The 19096-nt window shown below is 39.6% G+C and overlaps 2 protein-coding genes and 1 long non-coding RNA gene across 6 annotated transcripts; 1 reads left to right on the forward strand and 2 right to left on the reverse strand.

The window, feature by feature from the left end:
- Nucleotides 1–167: 167 nt before the first annotated feature.
- Nucleotides 168–1535, forward strand: LOC107990128 (uncharacterized). 2 transcript variants are annotated; one of them, XR_001761667.1, is made up of 4 exons: nucleotides 168–232; nucleotides 936–1025; nucleotides 1109–1185; nucleotides 1272–1535. It is a non-coding gene; the product is annotated as an uncharacterized LOC107990128 (long non-coding RNA). The 2 variants fall into 2 exon arrangements; XR_003048696.1 differs by having other exon boundaries at nucleotides 1109–1535.
- Nucleotides 1536–5031: 3496 nt separating this feature from the next.
- On the reverse strand, nucleotides 5032–10017 carry LOC103396137 (Y+L amino acid transporter 2). The gene is made up of 10 exons (XM_008334113.3): nucleotides 9486–10017; nucleotides 8775–9296; nucleotides 7900–8025; nucleotides 7682–7826; nucleotides 7479–7602; nucleotides 7250–7353; nucleotides 7080–7176; nucleotides 6142–6291; nucleotides 5758–5941; nucleotides 5032–5347 (listed from the first exon to the last, which is right to left on the reverse strand). Exons 2-10 carry the CDS (start codon nucleotides 9289–9291, stop codon nucleotides 5253–5255), a joined length of 1542 nt encoding a protein of 513 aa, XP_008332335.1. The 5' UTR covers nucleotides 9292–9296; nucleotides 9486–10017; the 3' UTR covers nucleotides 5032–5252.
- A 323-nt stretch (nucleotides 10018–10340) lies between these two features.
- On the reverse strand, nucleotides 10341–18174 carry ripk2 (receptor-interacting serine-threonine kinase 2). Of its 3 annotated transcripts, none has more exons than XM_025066394.1 (11): nucleotides 17610–18174; nucleotides 16162–16315; nucleotides 15627–15782; nucleotides 15362–15519; nucleotides 14883–14932; nucleotides 14626–14787; nucleotides 14206–14291; nucleotides 13347–13442; nucleotides 13167–13260; nucleotides 12888–13082; nucleotides 10341–12510 (listed from the first exon to the last, which is right to left on the reverse strand). In XM_025066394.1, exons 1-11 carry the CDS (start codon nucleotides 17807–17809, stop codon nucleotides 12125–12127), a joined length of 1737 nt encoding a protein of 578 aa, XP_024922162.1. In that variant the 5' UTR covers nucleotides 17810–18174; the 3' UTR covers nucleotides 10341–12124. The 3 variants fall into 3 exon arrangements, with proteins under 3 accessions (XP_024922162.1, XP_024922161.1, XP_024922163.1); XM_025066393.1 differs by having other exon boundaries at nucleotides 13167–13263; XM_025066395.1 differs by having other exon boundaries at nucleotides 13167–13263; nucleotides 16162–16331; nucleotides 17610–17741.
- Nucleotides 18175–19096: the final 922 nt, after the last annotated feature.

Raw genomic sequence — 19096 nt, forward strand, 5'->3', positions numbered from 1 at the left:
TAAAAAAAAAAAAAAAAGGTATTGTTAACATGCCGCACCCTATAAGAAAGGCTATTATTTCCCAGTACTGGACCGAATGTGTCAGAGACTCCGGGGAGAGAAAAGGCAGCAGATTCTCAGGACTCATTTCTTTTCTACGCAAGTAAAGAAAGAGTGCAGACAACATGCAACATGCTGCTGCTTCTGCTGCCCCTGTTGTCTGGAGGCTTGACTCTATGTGTTGGACAGACTGGTAAGTATAGTAACTTAAAACTTCAATTTCATTTAATTTACTACATGTTTGATGGGAACATGAAATGAAATATATTGTAATTTTAACAACTAAGCAATTTTTTTTGTATCATTTTTGTTGGATTTTTATCATTCTTAACCTTTAAATGTTTTTTCTAGCACTGCACTATGTTTGAATTCCCTCGCTTTTGTGATTGGTCATTTGTCAAATCTAAGCTATATTATGTATTTTTCATAAAAACATAACATGCTGCAATTTACCCATTATTTAGCTTAGCTCATAGCTGTATCTACACTTTATTTACTTAACATTATTGCTAGCTTAGTTTTAGTAACTATTTCGCTCACTTTTAGCAATTTCTTTTTTCTTTCTTTATGCGTAGAATTATTTCACATTAGAAATGTAGATCTACAGTAACTCTGTTGTTGCTAATTATCACCTTGGGAAAATATGTTAATAAATGCTAAGACAGGAACATCATAACATAGTAGCAATATATATGTATATATGTATATATACATACAGTATATAAATATATATGTACATCATAACATAGTAGCAATAGCCATACTTATACATATATGTATACATATACACACATGTATATATACATATATATACACACACATATATATATTTCAAGAGTAATACAACATTCAGTTTTTCTGACCCTGAATTAATTACATGTGCTGTTTTCTCACAGCGTCATTAACACAGACCACGGTACAATCCCTCCTCACACAGCCAGTCCATGCCACTGCTGTCCTTCCCACAGCTGATGATGCACACAACAGTAAGTTCACCCCACACTTGTTCAAGTGTGATCTAAAGGGCACTCCTCTTAAAAAAAAAGAATTCTGATATTTCTCCACGCAGATGTCGCGGTTCTTCTAACAGCTGTTCAGTCGACCCGCGCGCTCAACGAAACAACACTTGCTCCCGTCTTGAACAAGGTGATCGCCTGACTGAAATGATGCAATGGCTAGAGTTAGATTTTAGTTTGGCTAATCAAACGGCATATTGATTAATTGTTTTACAGCTCCACGACATCATCCAGGGGATTCAACCGGACGCAATGTTCTCCCTCAGTCTGAAAAACTACACCAGAGTCTGAGTGGCCGACTTTGGTAACACAAGACACTGATAACGCGTTTGTGTGTACTTGTGTCTTTGTGCGAGTGAAGAAGAGACAAAGAGACACAAGCTGCCCAAATGTCTGCCAAACAGTGGTTTGGAAATTTTATTTTATTTAATATCACTATACCCATAAATACGCACCATCACTGAAGGATCATTAAAATTTCAAAATAAAAACATCTTTTGGACTTTATTCTGTTAGTATCAGAGTCGGAACGACCTGTTGTTTTGAAAGGTTGCCAGATTATGTTTGAAAGAAAAAAGTAAAAGGATACGAATGAAGTGAATTAGTAAAACTGAAGTACATATCTTGACTGTGTCCCACTGCGACCCGGTACCCAATGACCTACGGACCTCCACCGGTCCCCGCACCATGTATTGGGGACCGGTGCTGTTGAGGACCACTTGGCGTCTAAGACAAGGTGCAGTTTGCGGTATCGAACCCGGGACATATCCACTTGTTGCTGAACTGTTTGTATCCCGCGGCATCTGTCAGACTGCTCCCTGAAAACGACACCAAAGATGTTGACAGAGTTGACAGTGGGTTTTCACAGCTGTCTCACTCAGTATTTCACCCGAGAGAACATTTACCATTTATCAAATTCTGGAGGCTGCAGAAGTTTGTGCCGTCATCTGTTGCATCTTTAACGGTCCCATACATGGCCTCCCCCTGTTCATTAGAAACACCGGTAAAGATAATCAATTAATCGCTTCATGAACCAACAGGTAAACCACGTGGGAGAGATACTGGGCTGGGTGACGCATCAGGTTGTCGCTAACATGGCAATTTTACAAAGAGGATGAAACTAATCGGATAAAAGAATAAATAAATGAATGTGTTCCGTCGCAAGGGAATCCAGTTCAAAGCAGATCTTCCAGCCATTCGAGTCTCTAATTGCACTATCAACTTAAGGCAGTAGGTGGTGTTATAAAATAAAAGGTGTAGTCATAATTTGTTCTTTCACGGTAAAGTTTTACCGTTATTTACCCAAAACATTACACGTTTATAAATTGAAGGAAGTACTTCATTTGGATAAATAAAATAATAGATTTTTTAAAGTACATTACATATTGTTGTAGTGCACTTAAACAAATGAAAACTCTATGGTATAAACTTCGACTTTTAAAAGAAAAAAAACATTTCAATATTTACTCACAGTCATTTTACAAACGGTGGACTGCTCCAGAAGAAACTGAAGGAGGTTGGTTTTCTTGGTCTTGGGAGACGTGTAATTGGCCTGGACCATGTAAGGAGCTGCCGTCACAAGCTGCAGCACAATTAAAAAAAAGTCAGTCAAGAACGATGACGATAAAGACTTGGCGTGCATGAACTTTGACGTCTGAGGTCAACACCTTCATATGTAGTTACAGTATAAAAACACACTTTTTTTTTTTAGCATTTAGGTGAAGTATCTGACCTTGTACGAACACTTCTCCTTTGTGAACCGACAGGACGGTTGGACCTGCCACGCCTTGATCTGGCTCACCAGCTTTTCACTGACCTCGCTGCAGTCGATACCAAACAACCTGCGGAGCAGAGTGAGTGAAGTGACTTTTCCGCATGTTAGCTGGTGTCAGATGGTGGTCGTGGTGTCAACTGAGGGTGAGCTCGACATTAGACCTCACAGAAGAGAGGAATTCATTGTAAAAAGTGCATGACCGTGACTACTCAAAATGTCATGCTACCCAGACCTAACCATAAGAACTCTTCCATAACAAACTGCTTTCCTGATGCTGGTCATGCTCGGTGAATCGTAAAAATTCAAATTTCATGCGTGTCCCCCTCATCAGGGGACATCAGTCAGTGGTGGGCCCTAAAGGGATTTGGCAGAATTTCTAAGGGCGTTTAGTGCTGAGCCATAGAGAAAAAAAAAAGATGTATTTATGAATTCAACATTAATATGAGGGATAAATGGCTGTATAAAAAAGTGAAAGTCGCTAGATGGCAGCATTGCAGCTTATTTAATTATTTTTTTTATTATTCAGGGGACTGTATGCAGAATCTTTGTGCCAGCAATTTATACAATGCTTTATACAGATAAATAAATAAATAAATACTACTGGGTCTATATTGGTATCGGAAATTAAGTGTTTGGACAATATCCCAACTTCTACCACTTCATCATTAAATGTGCAGGGAGCTGGAGCCAATCTTAACACGTTTTCTAACACTTATGAGCAGGATAAGGTATAAAGTAACAGTTTGTGCTAAACATAGAGACAAACAAACATTTCTACTAACATATGGTCATTTATAAGTGACAGATTAACTTGATCTTCATCATCGAGAGCTTCTATAAAATCTACTTCTCTAAAATGAAGAACATCGCATTTTCCTACTCCAAATACGTCTTAATTAGCGTACATACATAGTAGAGCATTGAGCATTATAGTGAGTTTTTTTGTTGTTGTTGTTTTTTTTTTACTTACCATTTGATTTTGCATTGTGTAGCGGGATCGTCCTGTGACACGCTGAGTGTGGCCCCGAAAACAAACCCTAAAACCACAATCAGAGTTCTTCGGTCCATGGTGAAGACTGTGGTGTTCTGTAGAAGTGGAGTGAAGTCGTCCCTTTAAGTCTCAGCCGCAGCAGCTCTGGGAGTGTCATAAGGGAGCACTTGGATCATGCGGAAAACTGGCCAGAACAACTATGAATTTCACAGTGTCGAAGAAAATAGAGAAGGTGAGAGTTTCGCAGAGAAGCAGTCGGATCATGCGGAAAACTGACCAGAACAATCACGAATTTCACCGTGAAAAGGAGAAGGCTGAAGTAAAATGTGACAAACATTCCAAAATATTTAGACCATGTTTCCTCCTTGTTACTCTACAAACTTTACAGCTGTAATGTTTTATGTACGGACTGTACACAATTTTTAAGCCTTTTTCCTTTCCTTCTGCTTGTTCTGTAGCTATAATGTGGCATTTATGATTAAAATTTCTAAGAAAAAAAATAAAATAAACGTTATTATTTTATTTTTATATATTATGAAATTATATAGTTGTATATTAGTATTATTAGTATTAGTAGTATTGTGTATTAGTTGTGTATTAGTATTGGTATTATTAATATTTCCCATAGCCGATGTTGACACAATGGCGCCCTCCTGTGGACACGCCTCGGCACAGCAGAAAGCAAATTTGTGGAGATTAAGATTTGAGTGGCACAAATCGTAGATTTTTAATTAAAACCGAATAACACGTATATTCCGATAAATCGATCTCCATCTACGTTCTGCATGCCAGACAATTTGAAAACCATTTACTGTTTGGGAAATGCAAAAAGAACGTATTTAACAACATAAATCTAAACTATGCTGTGTTGGTGTAATTAAGTCATGTGATTGACCAGTCGTTTAATCCTTAGGCGCATTCACAGAAATGACAGAAAATTAAAAGCATGGGTGATATTTAAGAACTATTACATGTTTGATTCAAGCCATATCCATAGACTATATCACAAAATAATCTGTACAAATTTTCTTATTTTATGTTCTTCATGATAATAAATAATTCTCATTTTTCGTAAAAAAAGTGTCACATTAAATGTTAATATATATGTATATATATATATATGTGTGTGTGTATATATATATATATATATATATATATACACACACACATATATATATATATATATATATATACATATATATATATATATATATATATACACATATATATTTTTTTTTTTTTTTGCAGTCTCTTGTGTACATGTTTCCTTCCAAGTGAGTTTCTTACGGCCTGCTCAGGCACAGGTCATTTTCCTTGGGTTGTGATTGACTTCCCTGCTCTGCTGTCTGTCCTTTAGGTCTTGCCTTGAAGAGTCCCAGGTGCAGCAGACAAACAAATACAGCCATGTATTTGGCAAGATTCAATCAGCAGCTCACTGGGACTTTGCGCCAGCTGGTGTTCCTGTTTCCTGGTCAAGTTCTGTCAGACAGCAGTAGAGCAGTTTCTGGGTGTATGTAGTTACCCATGCTGAATGAGAAGAAGAGAGAACACACTTAAAATATAAAATGACATCATATTTATTCATATTGGATATACCGTATTTTCTGGATTATAAATCACACTTGTTTTTCATCATTGTTATTAACCGTATTTTCTGGACTATAAATCACACTTATTTTTCATCATTGTTATTTTCACACTAACAGCCGCTAGAGGGCACTCTCGGCTTGTGTACCAATATCTGCTACTCCTGTATCACTGAAAATTCACGTTTATTATTTTCACACTGACAGCCGCTAGAGAGCACTCTAGCTGGCTGGTGCATCTGGAAAATACAGTAACAGAATCAAATAGTTTTTTGGAATTTTTAGGACATCTGTGCTATACATAGAGACAATATAATATCAAGCTTTGGTCCCCGAGGGTAAAATACTTACTGTTTAATGTGCGTATAAACTTAGGCCTTCTTTCCTCAGGCAGGTAGATGGCGACATAATAGACTGGCACACCTGAGAGGGCGATCCCTATACCTATGAGAGAGTTGACGGTGTCTCCGTACAGAGGCACGATGACTAAGAACAAGCTGCAGATGCAGTAGATGAAGGGGATGACCAGAGTCAGCTGTAGAGAGAAGACGAAGGATTAACTGAGTAACTAGTACATTTTGCAGTATTTTTTTTTTACATTTCAGAACACGTGATCTGAGATGGATCAATTCCTTCACCCGTTTACAGTGATTTGATTCATCACAGCACAGAAAGAAACCACTACCATGAAGAAATGCACTACATTTCCACAAACCACTTCAAGCCAACATTCACCTTGACGGGCCTGGGTCTGTCGGGCTGTGTGATGCGCAAATAGATGAGCCCAGCAACTGAGAGACCCACATAAAGCCAGTAACTGAAGCTGAAGTAGTTGATGAGCTGAAAGACGTCCTCCACACACAGGAAGATGAGGCCCATCAAACCCTGCGAAGGAGCACAATAATAAATTAGCTTTGGTTTTATTTCCAAAATGATATAGTAATCATATAGTAAATCACCTGACCCACAACTAGCAATATTTATTTATATCATTATTGTTTATATCATATAAAAATATTGTTCAGTGCTCTGAGATATAAAATAAAATAATTTATCAGGTGCATGATCTTTATCAAATGCTTTTTACGTTTCAGCGGGCCAAACAAAATCACTTGGACCTTGAGTTTGACACATGCTGTAAAGCAGGGGTGAAAAAAAAAAACTAGTTTTAGTTCAGGGGTCACATACGACCAAATTACATGTCAACATATACAGTATAAATAACAATAAGTCCACGTTTCCCCCCTTTGTTTTCCTACAAACAAGTACAAGTATATTATATATATATACTATATTATAGATATTTGGTAAATTCATCTTTTTAACCTTTGTTTTCATGCAAGAAAGTACATTAGAAAATGTATTAATATGTATTTTTTTTATTTTCAAAATGTATTTCCAAAAGTGGGCCGGATTGAAATCCCCAGCAGGCCAGTTTTGGACCACAGGCCGTATGTTTGACACCCCTGTTCTAGAGTGTTGGAGTTACTTTATAATGCAAACTCTATTGTTGCATGTCACAGTTTGGTGGAATGCACTGGATTTATAATTTTAATTTATAGCTGAACATGTCAATGTTACTGAGAGCGTTGCATGTCACAGTTTGGTGGAATGCAACAATAGAGTTGTTGCATTCGTGGTGTTGTTATTATATAAAGTAGTTGTTTCCTCACGTTGAACAGCAGCGCAGGTATAGGTGTGTAGCGCTCCAGGTGGATCAGACTCAGGCTGTTGGGAAGGTGACCTTCTCTGGCTCCAACGAAAAACAACCTGTAGAGTCAAGGCAGAGATTGTTCATGGGGCTGGCCTTCATCTGACACCAGCTCCGGATGTTTCTACTCACCGTGAGGCAGCGATGATGGAAGCATTAAGTCCTCCATAACAGGACATGGCCACAGACACAGGGATGATCCACTTGAATGGCCCCAGGGCGGCATTCCCAAATGTCTGTGGGATCAGATTCACTTGGTCTTTAACAAAGCCTATTAATACTTGAGGTCATCACGTCGTACACACTTCGCTGACAATTCACTGTAAGCTCTCTGTGCCAGAAAACAAATCTCAGAACGTACCACCGCAACAGCATCACTGGCCAGCAGAGATGGTATGTCCAGTACCACATAGTAGGCCACATTGGTCAGCAGGTAGATGATGGTCACTATAGGCATTGAAATGGCAATGGCCAGAGGCAGATTTCTACGAAGGCAAGAAGGTTTGATGTAATCATAAAACATGTTTTTACTCATTCCTTCTAAGTTACTACTTCCTGGTTTACCTCTCCGGATTCTGAATTTCCTCAGTGACAAAGTTGAGAGTATCCCAGCCAGAGTAGGAGAACAGGGCGGCGTAGAGAGCCAAAGCTATGGCTCCTGGATCGGTGGAGGAGCCTTCAAACGAATTCTCAAAGCTCTTGGTTTCTCCTGCACAGACAGAAGAATCAGGAGGTTTGTTTCATGCTGTGTACTTTGTTGATTTTTTTTCTTTTCTTCTTACCATAAGATAATTTCAGGATGCCTACGATGATGATGAGGCAGAGAGCCATGAGTTTGGCGTACGTGAAGACGTCCTGGACTAATGTGCCCCACTTCACGTAGGCACAGTTGATGAATATGAGCATACCTGCACAGAACAACGGGTGCTTTGAATGTGTGTGTGCATTTGCTTAAAAAAATATATATACAGTATATACTGTACATATATAGACATACAGTATATATATACACATACATATATATAAAATGTATAAATATATACATATATACCTATATAAAATGTATATATATATATATACAAACATATATACACATACATATATATGGATATAAAAGTGAAGTATTAAAAAATGAATACATTTAGGCAAACAATTTAGCCAGAAGTATAGCATAAGACAAGTAGCTAATGGCTAATATAGCCCGTGCTCTAAAATTAGCGTTGATCTCAAAACAAGTACAAGTTAGGGAAAAATATTATGCCTAAGAAATGCACAAGTTAGCTCACCTAGCTAAAGCTACCATAAAACAGCCAAATATTCCAAAAGAATAGCCAAACATTGGCCCAGAAATTGAGAATATGCCTAGTAACAACATGTTGTCTTCTCCTCACTGTAACTTGTGTGTCATGCCAGTGCTGCTCTCTCACCCAGATACCACTTGTACTAAAATATTCCTCTCAGTACAAAGGCCAACTGTGAACTGGTGTGGTATTTTCACAGGACTGAGGGTCCAAATATAGCTGATGCCAGGCTCACGTAGGTCTAAGAAGTTTGAGATGGGCATGAATGACAACAATGAATGACAGTGCCATCTATCTGTCTGTCTGTCTGTCGATAGTCAAAATAAATAGTAAAATGAGATGAGCTCTATTCTTACACAGGCAGGCTGCTGCAATGAGGCGGACGGAAATGTAGGGCGGCTGGCAGGTCGTGTACAGCGCCTCCACCAGATAGTTGGCAAAGGTCAACGCAATCACAGCCTGACTGGCCGGTTCGATCAACAGGATGGACGTCCACAAGCGGATAAAAGCCAGAAAGCCACCGAAGGACTCCAGGATGTAGGCGTAGCTGGCTCCAGACTTGGTGATGGTGGTGCCGAGTTCTGCGTAGCACAGGGCGCCGAAGACGGAAAAGATGCCTCCGAGGGCCCAGATCAGCAGCGACAGCCCGTACGACGCGCTGTGCATGAGCACGCCCTTCGGCGAGACGAAGATGCCGGATCCGATCATGTTGCCCACAATGAGGCAGACTCCATTCGTGAGAGAAATTTCTCTTTTCATGTTCATTTTCTCTTCCTTCCCAGAATTCCCCTTCAAGTCCTCGACGGAGGAAGCCCGAGAACGTGGGCATAAGGTTTGTGACATGACTCCCATCGTCTGCCGTAGATCCCCCATGATCCCTGTGTGGATATGAAGAAGCACAAGTTAAAAGGTGATTCCCTTATCATTCATGAATTCACATTTCCCTTTTCTAAACTACATTAGGTTGAATCTTCAAAATCATCTCAAGTAAACAAATAAAAATCACATGATTAAAAAAAAAAAAAAAAACTTTTAATGACTTAGTTAACAAAAACATAGGACTTTACCTTTTTTTGGGGAGAAAAATCTAAGAGTATGCTTGTCGTTCTTTGGAGCCCCAAAAACGAAATATCACTGCTGCTCCAACAGGACCTGTCACACATGAGCAGCAGCGACAGGGCGGTCAGTGTTGCAATCCCCGGAGCCCCAACAACAACCATCACAACGGGTGTTTTTCCAGCACACACTCTCGTGTTCCTCTCTGTGCTATTTTCAGAGAGGAGCAGACCTCCTCCTCCTCCTCCTCCTCCTTCGTGCCCTGGGGCAGGTTTCTGCAAGACACACACAGAGAAGTTGTTTTTTTGAGTCATCATTTGATGAAAAAAAAAATTGTGATTAAACATCTCTTTGCACATTACAGTATACTTGACCTAAAACTCCTCTTTGTCCATCGACCACAGGGGGGCGACAACCAGTACAGTCTGCAGCAGGTATCAGGACATTTCTTAGTAGGGGGAAACACAGGTGTTCCTGATAACTGGGACTCTGCTCAGGTCAAGTTTCCTCAGTAAAACACGACAGTGTGCCAGCGTGTAAAAATACCAGAACCCTGTACCTAGAAGCGGTTCAAACCCAATTATTTAAACATATGCTTGTTGCCTGCTGTGACAGGCCAACATGTCCTCTGTGAAAAAGACTCACATTGATACACTGAGGGAACCTGCTGCCAACAGAATTGACAAAGGACATTGTTGACATTTTTAATGATGACGTTTACAGCACAGTAACTTTCCCTGCAATGGCCTTTTAAGCCTTTGATGTGATACAGAGAATAAATAACAATGTACCCTAAAAAAAGGAAACTTGCAACCCAGTCTTTGGGAAACAAGTTGCAGATGAAGGAAACGACAGAAATACATCGCTCGTAAAGAGTTTCAATTTTAATGCGTTTGACACACAGAGTATGAAAATAAAATCAGTTTTGCTCACAAAAGAGCTACGAATAAACTAAGCCGTAAAAGTACAGTTAGTTTCTGTCAAATCGGCCTGAACTTAATGATGTCACCCAGTGTTCTCTCCTGTTCTATGTCGAGAGATAGATATACAAGATAAATGACAAGTAAAATGCATAAAGGCTAAAATGCATTTATAATTTTCTACACCATCTATTGGGGAAATGTAGGTGTTGCAGGGGAAATGCAGAAGTATAATGATAATATAAAGAAATTATATAATTTCAAAAAAATTTGGCGGGCCGGATTGGAAAGCTGAACGGGCCACATGCGGCCCCCAGGCCTTAGTTTGCCCATGCCCTACCCTGTTCTCTAGAAAAACGGCAATTACTAATAACAACTGGACTGTGTGCAAGTGTAAAATGAGAATATCTGATGTAGAAACATTAGAACGTCACAAAGGGTATTTTGCAATGAAAGTGCTACCAAAAAAAACCACTCCAATTACAGCTACAACACTGTATTTTTAGCACCATCGCGACAAAATGAGAAGAAACCGGTGCAAATGAACGTGTTTCTTGACAACGTGATTTGGCACAAGAGTTAGACTTCACGCAGAGTCTGAATGAAGTTAATGCTGAAGACACAGACGAGTGTTTTAACTGACTGCTGCTACATTTTTAACATGGACATCTGGATCTGATTCGCCAGTATTTGTTCACAGTTTAAACTAAATGAGCTCCAACCAAATTATGACTAAAAATACAATGCTTCTGTATTTGTAGGAACTATGCAAAATACTACGACTGACTGGAATAGTCTTGTGTAACTGCTACACTGAATCTGTTGGAATCTGAATGCCTTTACTTGTAGCACAGCAACTGGTGACTTCAAACTACCCTTAGAGCATTTGAAAGAGCCACATGTATTTGAAGTAACCCGACAAATATTATTAAAATAAGAGTAGTACTTACCTAGCGTACTTTGAACATCAGAAACCTCGAAGAGTCTCTTATTAAAAAAAAAATTTAAACAAAGCGGAGAACTATGCAGAAGTCATTCTAACTGGTCAGTAAAGTATAGTATATCCCACTGTGTTTATCTACAGGGACCCCTTTACAGGAAGTAAAGGTCAGCCGTTGAATTTATAAAGAAGAAAAAGCCCCTGGTGGAGTGAGGACCAGGATTGGAATTTTATAAAATCAATATTTAACTAGCACAGCTACGTATAGGCACAGGCTAAGGACTGCAATCTGCTATTTTAGCACTGTCGCGGCAAAGGTAAGCTAACACCAACAGCAAATTCCCTAAAAATATTCTGCCTGCATATTAAAGTCTTACCTGACCTCGAAACTAAAGCAAACACCACAGCCCTTAAAACCAAAATACTACAAAACAATCGGATCATTTGTTAGCTGGATGATGACAGTCACCCATTAACGTCTCAGATCAACTGAGTTCAAATGAAGACATTTCTACCAGTACGTTTGCATACACACTAAAGCAGTATTCCACATCGATAATAAAAAAGGCAGAATATACCAGTCGGTGTATAATCGCCACATCATCTTAACGTAATCCTAAGAATAAATAAAACTCCTTAATAGATCCCAAATATTTCAAAATGAAATCATTGACTCAGTCAACATCCTTTTAAATCCAACAATAAAAAATAACTTATTCAAAAAACGGTGGTAATGATGATCAGTTTTCTCCCCCCTGGAGGGAAAACCGAATTTGGCTCTGATTGGCTGTTAAATGTTCCTGGTTAAATTCAAGGACATGGACGTCGGTGGAGCGCTAGGGACTAAGGCTGTGGTGGGGGAGGTGATCTCGACCGGGTACGGCCGGAGACCCGTCTGCTTGTTGTCGTGCAGCTTGTGGACGACGATGCGACAGAAGTCCTCGTCGTGTTTGTGACAGTTATCCAGCAGCTGACGGACCTTGGCGGCCCTGGTGGGCTGGTTTATCACCAGTTCGTAATCCTCTGGCATCAGCATCATGCGGGCCAGCAGTGCGTCGCAGCTCTGGTTCAGGCACGCCTCGGTCATCTGGGAGACGATGGCCTCGCGATGTGTCGAGATCCAATGCGCGACGGGGCCTTTAGAGGCCGTGGAGTGTTGCATTGGAGGGAAATATTCTGTAGGAATGAAAACAGGTTAGAACGTGACAACAAGAAACACTACAAACTGTTGAAATATTTCTATAAATCAATGTTCTTTTCAGTGATAGTGAACTAGGAGAGATGATCCCTGTATTGATACATACAAAGTGCCATTTCCACGTTTCCCAAAGACTGGGTCACAACCCTCAGGTGGGTCGCAAAAGGTTTTTTTCTTTTTTTTTTCTGGGGACCCATATTAATATATAAGTTTGGGAAACACTGTTAGCCCATGTTCCAGAAGGTTTCCATCTAGTGGAGGATGTGTGGTACTACGACACACCACAGCAGTGTTTTCAACTGTGAAGCCATGTTAAATGAGTGCATGTCTTTTCAATAAAACAAGTCGTTTTCACCTGGAGGCTGAGGCTGCGCTTTGATGCTGAGTTTGTCACACTCAGCCACGGGGTTCACACGATTCAAGTCATTCATTGGCCGGGCGGATTGGTAGCAATCAAAGTTGTTGTCAAACGTTTGACAGGGGTCCACCAAAGAGACCGGATGTTCCAGAGTGGGAGGTGTGAGCGAAGACGGCAGTTCAGTGGGAGACGCTTCACGGGGTGAAATGAAAACAGAACGTTATCTTCAACATTTAGCATGAGCCCTGTACCGATGGCAGTCGAAGTGGTCCTTACCTTTAGCCCCTGCAGCAGGAGTGCTGATGAGGACTCTTGGTAGAGATATGTCTGTGTCCTGAGAAGAACAAGAGCCTGATCCTGACGTGGAGCTCTGCTGGAGAAAATCACACACGTTCATGTTCATATGTAGGGTTAAAACCACTGAAGTAGGTTCAGATGACTGAGTGAGATACTGACTGTCCAGGGGCTGGGCCTGCTCTTCAGTGTGTCGAAGGACGCCTCCTGACCCCTGACCTCACATGACGGCTGAGCTGAACTCAATCTAGGCCCCAGCTGTGAAATAATGAAGACCAAGATGAGGAATGCACAGAGAACAAAGAATGTATAGGTCTCTTGTCCACCTCTGTTTGAGGAGAGACCTTGTTCTGTGATAGCGCTTAAGCAACAGATGGAAAAAAAAGATGCAACACATTACGGGCCGCACGGACACATGAAATGATGAGGCGAGCCACATTTGGCCCGCGGGCCTTGAGTTTGAGCAGTATTGCTTATTCTAAGTCATATACTTAATGTATAGACATTATAAGGACTTCACTGCCTATAGAGACAAAATGAAATTTACTGTGTCCCCAGAGGAACCACATATTGGTGCCGCCCATGTAACCCAGGGAACTCGTTTTTTATAAGCCGGATTTACTAGAGGAGAAATAGACTTATGGAGTAAAGGGAACTATAGGGGGATTTTTCAAGCTCACACATGCACACAAAGCAAATACTGAAACTGAAAAGAGAGGAAGGATGTGTTTGAGGCAACCATGATGTAATCACTCATGACAGAGCATCCTGGATTATAAAAAAAGCTCTTTATTATATTGTTGTTTGGGGAAAAAAAATCGTTCATCATTCATCATGAATTTCTACTGTTTCATATGTGGGGAATGTCCCTTTTTACCAAAGATCATATTCCTCATCTCTGGGCAAAATAACCTACATATGCACTGTGTTTTACTGCCACACGTTTGTTTTCTCAAACTCAAAACAAAAAAAAAATACGCTAAAAAGGTTTTAAAATTTTCTTTAAAACCTTTGGACTAACCTTTGACCTCTGGATCTGCAGCACAGCTTCCAAAATGTCGATTTCATCAAAGTGTCTTACCATTGGTTCCAGCTCAATCAAAACCTCTGGAGGAGGAAACAGACAGTAAACATTAGTATGTGTTTTGAGAGAAGGGAGAATTTGAACGACGGTAGTGAGATCTGATACATGGGTTTTAGATGTGTGATTTAGAGACCGTGGTTCTGTCTGAGAAGAATGTGGCAGAGGTGACGATGCTGCGGCATATATAAATAGACACAAATATACGCTCTGTGAACCAAACCTGTTCACGGCATAAGGCGAGGACAGAAAGTATTCCAGTAATGTGATGGGAGTCCAACACGAAGACACCCCTCTGTCAGGTTGGTTTTTACTAAATATGATCGGGAACTACCAGTAGATCCTTCGACGTTAACTTACTGAGGAAAGAAGGCCGTTCGTCGGGATTCGCCGTCCAGCCGCTGATCATTAAATCGATCAGGGTCTCCCTGCAGGGGATGTCTGCGGGCAAACTCGCCATGCTTGTGTCCGGACGTGTGCCGCGCAGCACGCTGAACATGATCTGCATGGGGTTTGTCACTTCTGTCCGACACAAAGAAATAAAATTATTCTGAGAGTGACAAATGAAAAATAAAGGATAATAAAAAAAAACCACTTGATAAAAACAAAACTTCTACCTTCAAATGGAATCTGCCTGGACAGCACCTCCCACATGATGATGGCATAGCTGTTACGCAAACATGTAAAAGAGAGGAGCATTGTCACGTCACTTTCTCTGGGATTTCCCCGCAGAGAGGGACTTTACCGCAAGCTTAGAAAAAGGCTACTTTGAGAAAACTTTTTTTTTATATTTAATGATTGTGTAATTATCACCACTCTCTTCAGCTTCTAGGTTCCTCAAATCATGTGACTGCACGTGGTCAGCAACATTATGAGGTGTGACTGCTCTACGTGCTGTACGTGTTTTAAAATAGCTGTGTTTTTTAGTGTTATTAGTTGAAAACTACACCAGACATACACCTTAAACCCAATTAAAAAAATAGGATTTCAAATTTTATTGACACAACATCATGGTATAATAACATGAATTTCAACAGCCAGATGAACAGGCAGAATTTTAAATAATATTTACTGTTGTTGTGAACTGCAGCCTCACCTGTACATGTCGTGCTTCACATCAGCCCGCCGGTTCTTGGAGGGTTCGTACTCCTCAGGAGGCATGTAGATCACTGTGCCGCCCATCTCAGTGGGTTTGGACCCCGAGCCTCTACTGACAGAAAGCTGACGCCACTTTGAAAGACCAAAGTCTGCAATCTGGATGGACATTGCCACAAAATAATATTTTTAAGGAAATCTAAATATCATCACTTCATAATAAGATTTTTTTTTTTTTAAATCAAACAAGAGCTTACAGATCGTACCTTTACATGAAATTCACCATCAAGCAATATGTTCTGTGTCTTTAGGTCGTGGTGCAAGAGAGGTGGGTTCATGTTGTGGAGAAAATTAACACCAAGCGCGATTTCATACAGAATCCTTATACGCAAAGGCCAGGCCAAAACTGGATATGTGTCCTTCTGTAGGAACGAGAAGAAAAATGACATTTGTAAAGGAGGAGGGGAATAAAATTACAACATGGGAAATTCTCATCTCCCACTCTTATTTAGTTTCATTAAATCAGTAAATAACATCCAGGTTTCACTTTTTCTTATTTTAGAGACAGGAAGAAAAAGAGAAAAAGGGAAGAGAGAGAAAAAACAAGAAACAGAGGGAAATAGAGGGGAGGCGCCGAAAAATGAATTTTTCTTCCCCTCGTCATGCAAGCACAAACAGAAAAAACGAGAACTTGCGATAATCCTCAACATTTCAAATGTGACAGAGGAATGTGTCATCGGGGTCAAAGATGAGGCGCTAGTTCTGGTTTCAGGGATGAAAGAGGAACACGTTGGCAGTTACCTCGTGGAGGAGCTTGTCGAGAGAGCCGTTGCTCATAAACTCAGTGACGATGCAGAAGAACTCGGGCTCATTGCAGATGCCGAATATCTGGATGATGAAGTTGAACCTGGCTTTGTGCAGCACCTCGGCTTCCTTCAGCAGGGAGTTCCTTTCTCTGTAACACACAGATGCTGACACAAAATCAAGCTTTGCTCTCAAAAAAACCAGCAGCAGTGAGTGTGTGTGTGTCATTAACTCCGCTGTTATTTAGACATTACAAAACCATTTATGAGAAAACAGACAATGGTAAATAAGGGCGAGGTGCATGTCATTAAGGTGTGAAACATCTAACAGAAAGCGCAGTTGCAGATGAAGCTTTATTGTCTCTAATCCGAGGTCAGAATATAAACTACATCCAACTTTTACAATGCTTATATCAATATATATAATCCTGCCGATAAAGTTATATCTCATGAAAACAATAATTTATTATTTAAGTTCCAATTCAACTGTTGGTCGTTTCTCTTCTCAAGGTCGTTGAACTCGAACCCTAACTCAAACTCTAAACACTGCATGATCAATAAAATACAACGCAGGCTGATATTTACTCATTGGTTAAATAGTTACATATTCATTGTTCTTGATTTTTTAAAAGCAAATAAGAGCTGTTATAAAATTGATTTTATTGTCTGGGGATAATCATCCAGATATAAATATTGTAAAAAAAGAATCACAGTCAAGTACAGTGAGTCAGCAGCTGAAAATAAAATCGTCTGATTTACAGTTAGAGACCTGGCCTTCCTACAGTAACTGAGATTAAAAAAAGATTAGATTAGATAAAGAGTTTCTATTACTCATAAAACAAGTTCCTTTAAGTAAATCTCAATAAATCTGTACTAAAGCGAGGCGACTAGCTGTGACAGCACAGGAACCAGACAGCAAATAAAGGCATTACAGCACAAAAAAAACAACCTTGCCTTAGAACAAAGGTCATTGTCAGGTTCTAAAAATAATCTTCATTAGGACATATATACATCAGACAACTTCGAATTCCTTTTACATTTTGGCACCTTGATTGATTGAGTCTGACACATCTCCTTTTCAGATTTATCAATTAGTCAAGGTGTAAAGTGTGCTAGTACCTTCTTCTACTCTCTTCCCAGCAGGGGGTGGTGTTTACATAGTAAACAGCATGACCAAGTCAATGATTCAGTTTATATGAGTTCAGGCTGAAAAACAGACTTGTCGAAGCTAGTATTTTTACAACAGGCTGTGGCTCACTCAGCGAGTAGTACCTACGTCCTGTTGTAGTGGAATGGATACTGTATCTCTAATTACTACTTTCAGTGACTGTCAGTAGTTTTACAATATTGAATTTATTTACATGTGACGAAGTTTAACAATAAATGATTGAGTATTGTTGGAGTAAAAATGTCTGTTTAGTGTTTGATATGCGGGGCTGGAGTTACCTTTCTCCCACAGGACAGTCGAGCTTCAAACACTTGATTGCCACGGTGGTCCTCCAGTCCGAGTGTTGCGCCTTGAACACAGTGCCGAATCCGCCTCTGCTCAGGTAGTACAGGTCTGTCAGCTTCTGGTAGGGAATCACCGGCAGGGTACTGGTCAGACTGCCCAGGTTCACACAACCCACATTCGAGCATTGATCCATGACAGGTCTGAAATGTAGCGGTAGTGGTGCGTTCACTGGAAAGCTTCTAAAATTCTGACCTACAACAGTAGGTCAGCCACCGAAAGAAGAAGTAAATCCGTCAACGTTAGAGCAACAAGGAGGAGCCTCCCAATAACAAGCGTGGCATTGTGAGGTAGCTAGCACACTAAGAAGCAAGCGTTCGAGGATAAAAACGGGAGAAATGATAGTCGTTGTGTTTTGGAAGCCAAATGAACAGAATTAAAATTCTACCATTTTCGTCAGAAACCACACAGCACCTGCAGCAGCAGCTGAGAATGGCTTCTTACGACACAGTCTCTATTGATTTGAGGAGGCGGTTTATTATTGTTGATGACGACGAACTTCCGGGATTTTTATGATGCATTTACAACCATAGTTTTTTTCAGCTTTCTCCATGATCTTAACTTCGTAATTTAACCTTAGACTTGTAAGTTTTGTTTGTAAGTAAATAATTATATGTTTTTCTGTACAATAACACTGATATCAGGATTTTCAAAGATTTTTTCTAAACTAAAAGAACATTTCAATTTAGGTTTCGAAAATGCTCAAGGACACACCTTTTAAGATACTTTCAGAATTTACCGGAATTTCCCACTACGTGTGGGACTTTCCTCTCTGGCAAAATTCCGTTAACAACAGATTCCAGAATACTTCTATTAATGGTTTCTTTTCTTTTTTTTTACTATTTTTCTTTACCTTTTTGTTAGTTCACTTATTCAGTTAATATAAATATTTTTACATAATATTCAACTATTTCTGCGTTGTAATATTCAACTATTTCTGCGTTGTTTTATTGTCTATTACCAATAGCATTGTTTTAACTATCAGTATGACTTAGAATAAGCTATTGTTCTAAGTTAGCTCAAGTTTAAACTCAATTTTTTATCCCTCTTAAAGTCCCCTCTAAAAGAATATATTTTCAGAATTCCCACTAGATGGCGATATTTCGTCTCAAAAATTCCCTTTTACAACCTACTACAGCAGTGTAACAAAACATGTTATATATACTAAAACTGTCAAAAACATTAGAAGATTGTGAGGTCAAAAGATTGGTAAATTATATTTAATAAAAGAGTATAAATATGCTACTTAAAAATGTTTGAATAATGTTACTAAAATGAGATTAAATTATGGCGTCTTTAGAAACACCATTCAACAATGTTATTGATAAAAATATAATACTGTTCACAATCGGTGCAAATGATTGCTGAGACTTGGCTCATTGTTTTATTTGTATAAATACCTCAGAGTCAGCTGCTATTTCTT

The sequence above is a fragment of the Cynoglossus semilaevis genome, chromosome 20 (assembly GCF_000523025.1).
Source record: "Cynoglossus semilaevis isolate Cse_v1.0 chromosome 20, Cse_v1.0, whole genome shotgun sequence".
Taxonomy (NCBI): domain Eukaryota; kingdom Metazoa; phylum Chordata; class Actinopteri; order Pleuronectiformes; family Cynoglossidae; genus Cynoglossus; species Cynoglossus semilaevis.